Genomic DNA, 10,676 nt, shown 5'->3' on the forward strand with positions numbered 1-10,676 from the left:
CGATTTCATTAATTCAAAAGATTACACGGATTGTTGCAGTCTCGAAACAACTGGAAATGGAAGGGAATGTTTAAATGACCAAAACTAAATCAACGGCGCCACCCAGCGACAAAAGTAAAAACCCCAAACATCCCGTTGTCTTTGCAACAAATACACCAACGGAGCGGAGAAAGTTTAATGGCCATCTCACCACACGATGTGCATGGATATACTGCCGGCTATTGTTGGACCATAGAAAATTCTTGTATTCTCATATCCGGAATCGTGGGACACGTGTAACTCTGTGATTGGTTGGACCGGGAAAAACGTGCCGTGGGGTGACTGTCGGGGATTTGTTTAGCCACTGTAGGCAAGTTGATCGACATAAAAGGGTCTAAACGCTATATACGAAAACAGGGGGCGGAATGGTTTCACTGGTTTGATTAAAATAGACTTGAACGTGATTCAAAAACGTCACTCCCTTTTTAGACGAGAGGTATAAAATTGGGTTAATTATCTTGCCTCGCATTGAAAACACCCTAGACCCTAGTTGTAATGCAACACCCCGTGGCACAAATAGCGAATCATAACACACGTGGGAGGGAGATACTGGAAAAAACCAAACTCTCAAAGCATAAACAGTTGACATACCACGCAGCACCAGCACCTTTAGACGACCCTTTAAATAGAGGAACAACAGGGGGGGGGGGCTAATAGGGACATATATTTACATATTTTATGATGCATGATAGGTTCAGACATCGGTGAGAACACTCGGCTTTTCAGCTAATGGGGGACGATGGCTGTTCAGGAGGAAGTACACTGTCTGTGAGCACACTCCCATGAAAGGTTCAAGACGTTTTTCTGCATTACACATCGCACGCTTACAGCCAAAAGCAACACAGTTTTAACAATGAATTTTAAACGTCCGTACGATCACGCACTGTGGTTGGATTAATAAAACCGAAACGGCAAACAGGAAACGCATACCCGTCGGGTCCGTTGTTAATGATGCGGAAAAATAACACAGCGGTTGTATTTAGACAACAAAGAGGGGGTAGTACGTATATTCCCGCAAGCCGAGACAGGTCGCCGCTCAAACGCTCGTGCTGCCAGAAAACATCCCTAATCTTTTAATAGGGGACAAGGAAACAATCCCACAGCCCACCCTGTGATGAAGGAACACACACTACTTTTGACGATTCAAACCACCATGTTATGAATTCCAATATTGCGAAACAATGTAAGCCGTTAGTTCGTCGCAAAACTAAACCAAACTTATTTGTGAGCTATACCGTGAAGAACGCATGTAGCGAGCCAAGTAAATTCCTCTATGGGTAATTCAATTAGCACTTGTGTGGACTAGAGGGCTCCATCCGACCTCTCCCAGATGTTTGAATCCGTGAAACACGTAAAATCGACCAGTGATATCAATGCATTCCGTGTTGTTATTTGTTACAAAACGTGGAAGCTCTAGCTTTCATGACCTAAAAACTGTCAAAAGTGCCGCAAGTACATGGACGCGAAAAGCCCTATAACCAACCAACGGGTAGAGACAACAAGTGCTATAATGAACTGGGTTACCACATCCTGATTTTTTGTACGATTTGTGGTATTTTTATATTAATTTTTTCAGCCCAATACGTAAATCATAACACTATTAAGTGGTGGCCTACTGCGTCATCGCAAGGCAGGTAGGTTTTCATGGTTTGGTCAGTTGGTAATCCACGGTTTGCAATCCAAACAGGTAAAGTTGGTAATCGTATAAACTGCAAATTGATGCGCCGGAAATAATTACAAACGGCTTTTTATGCAAATATCACGCGACATTAACGCGCGCACGCTTCTGTTAATTACGTAGGCAAGTTCATGACAACTGATTGGGTCGCCACGTACAGCACTGATTAATTGATACAAAAATCGAATAGTTCCAGGAACTAACTGGTCTCGATAATGCGTACTGTCTAACATAGCAGCCATACCGTTGACGTAACAGCGTAAACCTCACACGTCTATAAACAAATACGCAGGTATCCACGGATGAAACATACTGTGATGAAGGGTTTGTTAATATAACGGGGGGAAATCTATCAACTGTGCCCTATTTAGGTGGTAGCTTAACGCTCTAACAGACTTTTAAGCACATGCTGTGTTCGGCATGGTTATAGGCTTAGGTGTTAAATGGAGCGTGGTGTTTTTGTTGATTGTGCTTGCTTTGTCTTACTTGAACTAGTGCAGGCTTGGTTAGGGTTCTTTCAGAGGACAAAAAAAGAATGTTTTGGTTCAAAAAACGATATAACACAACTACGTTAACCCGACCTCGAAATTGCAAATATTGTATTTTGCTTATACCAAGCATAACCATTTCAGGAAAGTACATTTTGAAAAACCAAAAAATTGCACCAAACACTATTGTAAAGTGGGCACCAACGCCATTCCAATCCCAAAATTGCCTGAACAGGCGCAGAGCAACCTATAGAGCAAAGATAAAAGCCGACCACTTGATACATCGTAAACTTCACTTGGTCACTCACAGGACAGTCCGACGCAGACCGCTTCCTCAATCACGCTCAATGTAAACACACGCCGTCACTTCAAAGCGAAGCAACTTTACAAGCAAACGGGAAAGGAATCCTGCCGAACCACTACTGGCAACAGGGGTTTAGAATGCCCCAGATATGCGCGTTTGAGCACGTATAGGATAAGTCGTAGGGACGTTGCACAAGAAGCAGCATACGACCGTTTCCTTGTTGACAGCATGCATGGAGTCAGCGGATGCTGGTAAAGCATTGTAAGACATGGTGACGCCTATATCATGGAATAAGAACGCTTTTTTTAAAGCCCGGCACGTAAGCTTTGATGGAACGATTCTTTTGCCGTGTAACAATGTACTCCACGTACCTGCACTGATGATAACTTAGGGCGCGACTGAAGGTTGGATACGCAACTCATTCGGCAGTGGCAATGGTGTATTAAGGAAATATTTGTCTGTAGTTGCGCACGCGGACAGCACGCTGACCAACAAACCACAACACTTGGAGCCAACATCCACCACAAACTAATTTCCGTTTCCAACATCGAGGCCCTATGACGCTTCATGGAACTTCGCCAGGTTATAAAGACCACATTGGAGCGTCCAAACTTTATTGCATAAGTTTGCGAAACTGATTAAGCACCTTATCTGGAATTACCAGCTGTGTTTGTATATCTTTGTGATAGTAAGGCCGTTACTCTCAGCAACAACACGGGAACGATTTAAACAACACATGGCCTCACGAACGCCTTCAGTACAAAATTGCATTTTTTGACAGCGCCTCTGTTTGACAGCAGCTCAGTGTGCTACGCTGATGAGTGCTGCGGAAGCTTAGCGAACCGGACGTGATGTAACGGGCGATGACGTCATACGCGCCTGGCACAGCAATGAAATTTGGGTTGTTAACGATCCGGCATTGGATTGGGCAAGGTTCAGCGAGAAGCCAAAAAATCAGAATGCCCTTAGTGCCTTCTATAGATTTATCATGTGGCTTACCTTTATTGTGCTAAAGGCTAAGCTTACAAAATATGTGTGACAACCATCAAGCCAAATTTACCCCAAACAAACAATACACAGGTCGTTTAGTGCCACCTAAACCGAAAGAGGATTGCAAATTTGAAACATCCTGCATTTGAGTCACAAAATGAAACTAATTGCAGGTTGAACTGCTACAACTTTTTTCGCTCAACCTGCAGCTTAACAGCACTGCAAAAACCTGTTTATCACAGAGAAGCCTCAAGAATGCAATTCATAATGAGTTAGGTTTCATAAACTCGAATGAACTGGACACACATCTTTATGGAGAAGAACAAAGACACACCTACTTAACTATAGAAGTTGTGTGGGAATTAACTCAAAAAAATAACACTAAACAAAACCACCAAAATGTTAAAATGCTACAGTTTTCCTTTGTGCAACATTGTTTAGTGTCTACCATAAAGTTGTAAAAAAAAACAGGAGCTTACGCTGCCATTAAACGCTACAGCTACCAGTACCAAATTGAAACGAAGTTTTGCTTACCTCGCTTGTCCTGTCGATTGCGGATTTTGTCCTCAACCACAGCTTTAAACTTATTGGCTTCACTTTCATTTGCAAAGTTTAAACCCGCTCTGCATTGCTGTATAAAATACAATCTTGTGCTGTTAAATGTATTTTGGAAAATCACAAAGGTTGCCAATTGATTGAGGTCAGCTTATGTGTACCCTTACATGGGTTTTCTGTTAGCCCACATGTTACACCAATACATAAGTCTTACATCAGTATCAAATGTGTGGAAATATGGCCGAGGTGTGTTGTACTTAAACTGGTTGTAAAGCTCCTGTTCCCATAACTTTGATTCATTCTGTTAAAAAAATCAATGAAAGGGCATTATTTTTCACAGTACTTTGACAAAACCAAGTTTAAATTATTGACAGACAGAAATATTTAAAATTACAAAACTATATATTTAAAGTGTAATAATCATAGATTTTGTAATTTGGCAACAGTTTAAACTTGAATACGTCCAACCAAGCCTGCAGCAATGAAAAAAAAACCTTTCACCATGGTGCCTGACTCAAAAACCTCGGAGGTTTCATAGACAATGAAATTTTTAGTTTTATACATGTATACACATTGTTCATTTATGTTGTGGTCATTCATGCACACAAAAAAACTATTTACCAATAAAAATGTATGGTCACCTTATCCTTTAAAAGCTTACCCTTATACTGTAGACTCTGATATAGTATGATCTCTTTGGGTTGTCTTTGACAAAACAACAAACACCCGTACATCGTTTCTGCCACTTTGTTCCGTTTTGAGCAAGATACACTTGAACAACTGCTGTTGCCAACGACTAAAAAAGCATATATTCGATTTCATTGTAAGGTACAAAATTGAGCCATTGTTATGTTGCTTCTCTTTAAGTGCAATTAAACACTAATACAAAAATTATAAAGTTTACATGGTGCTGTAACATTTGGCTTTAAAAATCAGTTCATGGAAAAATACATTTCAGCATTCACAGATATACTGTATAAGATCACACCTACCACATTTTAACCTTGACTTAAACTTTAGAAACTACATTTTCACAGCAGAATTACCGAAGTGAAAACAACTTACAACACATTTTTTGCCGAGCAGCATAAACAAACTATTGTTTTCATGATCAGATAGCAAAGACGAAGAATGCTGTTGGGCTGGAGGCCTTCGTCTTTGATTAGGTGGTGGGGGTGGTCCACTCATTGCTGAAGGTTTACCGGACAGTATCTTTGTAAAGCTGATTTCAGATACAATACGACTACTGTCCTTGTAGGTGTATATATGTTATTTCATTTATCTGTAATAGTATGTGCCATTACAAATTTAGCAATACAAGTTAAATTTATTGGTTTTGGTATGTACACCTCGCACAATAAAAAATTATAGTGATGGCACCTTGGCAGTAATCATCGACTCAGACAATACTATGTTGTTATTTTCTCTACAGCTAAAACACTCTTTACTTCATTCTTCAAGGCGAACATGCAAAACACAGCAAACAACATCCGCCATTGCCCAAATTCTGAAGACTTGACAGCGCTGCTCAGGCGTAAAGTTAATTCCCCCATAGAAATACTTCCGAGCGTAAACATTTATACAGAAAACTTGTGCAAACGAGGACACCTCATTTATAATACTCACAGGCCAACTAAAACTAACTTACCAAAATTTTCTGAACTTGGCATAGCATTTTACCGACCACAGGAAATTGTATTGAGTGCTGTTGATAACGTCTAAAACGTGATCCTTACGTACTGAAGAGGGTGTTTTTTGTCAAAAACGTGGATACCGAAGAATACGTTTTCCAAAGGTTCATTCATGAGTCCAGCAGGAGGGGATGGGAAGAAGCACTTACTCCCCTTATCCCCGAAAAATAAAACAAATACCTTAAAGACCGGGTAATCGAAAACTTTTCAAAATAAGTTTTTCGCCCCTGTCCCGAATACTTTTGAGCCAATGACCCCCTGATTTTTAAAAGGTAAATAGGCTACCCCCAAAAAAATACATACGCATTTTTTCGGATTAAATTTTACGATAAAACTTGCCGGTAAAACTTAAATCCGAACCTCTATCAAAGCAAAGTACAGTTTTAGCTGTATTTTTTCTGTTTGGACCTGTCGAGAACAAATTATCGGTTGAAAGCCGCAACCAAATATATTATTACAGTGATCAATAAAGGCAACTAATACGCGGGAAAGACCACTTACGTTAAAGTTGCTCAAAAATGCTTCACAATAAAGCATTTGTTTTTGGCCACAATCGGTGCTTTCTGGAGATGTACCTCGCGAATCGTTATTACAGAGGGGAGGGGGGGACAACATGAAATCAATTTATCACTTTTGCCAGAGTTCAAAGGATTGAAAGGTATGCAATATGCAACCAGTCACTTTTTTCAAAACATTTTCTTTTGGCTATCACTATATACCAATGAATAGATATTTATCAAACATGGTTAAAACAAGAAAAACGCGACAATATAATAAAAATATAAGTGGGTGGATTCGAAACTTTAGCTACCATACAGTGTGGAGCAGTTAAAAAAACAAGCGAGCAACACGTACACGCGCTACACTTCGTCAAAATGTTGTTCCAAAAATTGCGACCGCACAAGTTACTAAGCAACAACTGCATCAGAAAACATTCAACCCAACAGCGAAACGGCTACAAGACAATTGCTCTTCATGTGCGTGGTTGATAAAAGATGTTGAAACTGCAGGAAAGGTTGACGATATGACGTCTACAAGTCGTCGTGGACGCTTTTGGCGTAGTTGTAAAGCTTGCTCCCCGTGTAGAATTCGCTGTTTTCGAGTAATTCCGCAAGGGACAGTTTGTCGTCACTGTCCTCGTCGCCGAACGCTATCAACTGTCTTGCTTCTTGTTCAGCCATGTTCTCGCTCAACGGATCAAGGTATTTCTGCACAGAATTTTGTATTAAATAACATAACGAAGTTCAAATGGAGATATAGTGTTGTCGGAGTTACAAAACAGTGCATGCTCACCTCAAGTTCCTCTTTAGTGACCTTGTTATCGTGGTCGATGTCCATCACCTTCCTGAACTCCTGCCTCCTGACCACTGCCCATTCATCACTTTGTGTGTCAACGTCAACATCAGATCCGATAGACATGTACTCATGGATAGTCAGCACTCCGTCACCATCGACATCTGAAACAAAACATTATTTGCCAACTTAATATGCAAACGTGCAACTCAGCAGATAAAGGTCAAACCATTGTTAACATATGAATACCTTTAGTCACAAGTTAGGACTCATGTGGGGACACCACACAGATTACAGTGGAATTAGTTACTTTATTTTGACAATACCCAATTACAAGAAACATTTGTCAAATTGGTTGTTAAATTAGTTGGTAATTTGCACAAACAACAATAAAAGTGTTTTTATTTTTATTTTGAGTGGCAAGTTACAAATTTCAACATGAAGCCCCTGGTAGGCATGCCAAGAGTTGATATATTATAGCAGGGCAGGTGATTTACAAATTCACACCCCCAATACTTTGTCATATATTCGGGACCGTGTTGTGTCAGGAAAAACGGCTAAAACATACCTGAAGTTGACATAATTTGTAAACTGGCACATGACGATCAAATAATTGCTAAGTAAAATTTCGCTGTGAAATTAACCCACCCATATCATGCATAAAGTCTTCCACGAGATACTGCAGCATTCCTTTGCTTGTTTCAGGATGTTGGAAGTCCAGAAACTGTTCTGAGGTCAGGTAGTTATTTTCACCTTCAGTGGCAGACTAAAGTCATTTGTCAGAAAATAATTATTAACTTTCACTATCTGATGGTAATATGTTTTATGATAAGTTTGTATCACCTGGATCCACTTGTCTCTTGCATCCTCAATCTCATCTTCCACTTCTTTGCTTATTTCTATTTTTTCACCACTTTCCAATTTCCTGGCAACAGTTAACCTGCATAAAATATATTTTTTTAGGGAAATGTATAAAGGCATGTGCAGGATTGGTAAACAGTTAGAGCTGCATACAGACGGCCACTGTTTCGATCTATAAGGTCTCATTGGTGCAGCTTGGTGTGACTATGGATGATCTTGACCAGAAAGAATCATCGTCATTCGATGGGCACCATACTAGGTGCAACCATCCAGAGAAACAAGGTAGACACCATGACAAAGCAAAACTATGCCTATTGTGCAGTCAGGCTGTATTAGTGGCTTCATGCTTATTAATAGGCCTACTGTACAATATATTCAAAATATTTTGATAAACAAAATCAACAGAGAACTAACTTGTCAAAGTTACGTTGTGCCAAAAATTCTGCCAGATATTCGTTCCATGTGATGCGATTGTCATGATCAGTGTCAATCCGAGAAAATTTCTCACTGTTTTCTTTCTTTGCCTCGTCAAAATGTTCTCTGGTTTTGGCAAGGACCCACTTGGTAAGTTCCGGGATGTCCAAGTGCTTATCCTTGTTTGAATCAATTCTGAAACGACATCACAACGTTTATCACTTTTGTCAGGCAGTCAGTAGCCAAATAATAGGCACAAAAATACATTTCTATCACAATGGGTGTATCAGAAGGGTATACAATAGAATATTATGTGTAGCTCAACAGGAAACATTGCTTGAAACAGGATATACTTATTATTTACAGCAGCAACATCAGTGCAGTAACCTTTGATATGTAAAATAGTTCACATGTGTGTGCATGACTTGCCATGTCCATGTGACAAATGTTTGACATAAAAAAAACACACCTTGCACTGTTACAGCTTAAAGGGCAAAGATCAGAATGTGCATAATAGGCAATAATTGCCTACACTGAGTGCATGATAAACAATAATTGCCAAGTTGCCTACAATGACAGAGGAGTGGCTTTAAATGGCATGTTCCTTAAAGTCTGGACCTTATATATTTACATAAATTGAAAAACATGGTATCTAAGAGTTATTGACATTAGTAAGAGCTGCTGCCAGGAGGTTCTAATAAATGAGACTGCTGTCCGGCATTAAGGAAGTGACAATAAATCAAACAAAATTTGTGTACAATTTACTTTTACCATTTGTAAATATGATATCCTATGTTTTAACAAATCTTTTTGCAGTGTATTTACTATTATTTTCACAACAGGCACATGAAGAATTTTTAATGGAGATTATATTTTATATTTTGTTAGAGAATTACCCCATTTTTATGTTACAATTGTCTTATATACTTGCTGTCGAGCTAAACAAAATACTTCAGTCTACTAGCTCCATTAGTGACTGACTTGACATATCACCACTATTACACTAAAACAATGCCTTTACCATGTATAGCATGTAAGCATGTAACACAGTGCTGTATATGATCAATAAACGTACTTATTAAAAATATTTTCCAATTGCTCTTTCTGTTCCTTTAGTTCATAATTCCCATTTTCAAATTTATTTAAGTCTTCCCCCAGAAAGACCTCCTTGTGAAAATTGGAGTTCAAATTTCCATCGCGACCAATTTTCACAGCATCAAGGTGTTTTGGAGGTGCCAAGTCATCTTCAATCTCCGCCTGTCATACAGGCAGTGCTCAGTAAAAAGATGAATGTTTGATTTTAAGTGGGTATATCAGTTGAAGATATATTTAAACTTTCAAAAACTAAACAATAAATCTTGATTATAGTCAATGCATATATTAATATACAACATATCTATTTTATATACTATTTACAATCTTAGAGAGTGACATGGCATGAAAAGTCCATACCAAATTTATGCACAGCATCTTGCACAATATAATGCAAAACAAGCACAATTAAAGACAAATAAAGATTTGAACTGCTAGAATTTTATAACCACCATACCCTGATGAAAAAACTATCATCAAAACAAATAAAGTTATTGCTTTGCTACAAGAACCACTGGATAAAAGCCAGTTCTAACAAAATCACCTTTATATTCTTATTGAGGGGTTCCTTGTCTTGGTCTTTGGAATCATCATCTTTTTTATCTGCACCAAACAGTTACAAATAAATTTTTGACATAAAATGAATTAGGCAGTTAAACAGTCCTTTATACAACAAGGACTAAAATAATGGAGAAATACATCCTTGAGCAGTGGTTCTCAACCTTTTTGCCCAGGTGGACCTTTTAGTAATGTCAGAGTAATCATGAACAAGTACAGGTCCTACATCACAATACATGTTGTTTGTTATATAATAAGGCTAGAAAGTGCACCTCTAATTAATCATGCTTCCATGATAATTTTAAAAAAATCAATTGCATTTATAACATGCATCTTTTAAGTGGCCGCATACCCCTCAACAACAATCTGCGGACCCCCAGGAGTCCGCAATCCCCTGTTGAGAATGCAATGTGCATAAACCAATGCCCAAAAGTAAGATTTACAGACAAACTATACACCCGATCTAATCATCATCACTTTGTTAATGTAGAGTGCCAACAGTAACAATCCTTGCAAGGCCTACTAGTCATACACAGCAAAATCTTTGATATGTAACACACAACCTGCTTTATTACCTTTGCTGTTCTTTACCATCATCATTAAGGATTTCCCATTTGAAGTCGTTAACATGGAAAGGCATGTTGCAACCACAAGAAGTCTTACCCACATGATGTAAAATTCAGTTTCAACGTAATTTGTTTATATAGGCTAAA

The 10,676-nt window shown here is 38.8% G+C and overlaps 2 protein-coding genes across 2 annotated transcripts; both read right to left on the reverse strand.

Moving 5' to 3' along the window:
• Positions 1 to 733: 733 nt before the first annotated feature.
• LOC145901999 (actin nucleation-promoting factor WASL-like) lies at positions 734 to 5,242 on the reverse strand. Its single transcript, XM_082989833.1, has 5 exons — positions 5,120 to 5,242; positions 4,716 to 4,850; positions 4,269 to 4,355; positions 4,034 to 4,130; positions 734 to 843 (listed from the first exon to the last, which is right to left on the reverse strand). Exons 1-5 carry the CDS (start codon positions 5,240 to 5,242, stop codon positions 734 to 736), a joined length of 552 nt encoding a protein of 183 aa, XP_082845959.1.
• A 913-nt stretch (positions 5,243 to 6,155) lies between these two features.
• On the reverse strand, positions 6,156 to 10,676 carry LOC145902499 (45 kDa calcium-binding protein-like). The gene is made up of 8 exons (XM_082990493.1): positions 10,539 to 10,676; positions 9,950 to 10,008; positions 9,389 to 9,570; positions 8,314 to 8,508; positions 7,882 to 7,978; positions 7,687 to 7,804; positions 7,039 to 7,202; positions 6,156 to 6,953 (listed from the first exon to the last, which is right to left on the reverse strand). Exons 1-8 carry the CDS (start codon positions 10,630 to 10,632, stop codon positions 6,777 to 6,779), a joined length of 1,086 nt encoding a protein of 361 aa, XP_082846619.1. The 5' UTR covers positions 10,633 to 10,676; the 3' UTR covers positions 6,156 to 6,776.

This window comes from Ascidia mentula, chromosome 5 (genome assembly GCF_947561715.1).
Source record: "Ascidia mentula chromosome 5, kaAscMent1.1, whole genome shotgun sequence".
NCBI lineage: Eukaryota > Metazoa > Chordata > Ascidiacea > Phlebobranchia > Ascidiidae > Ascidia > Ascidia mentula.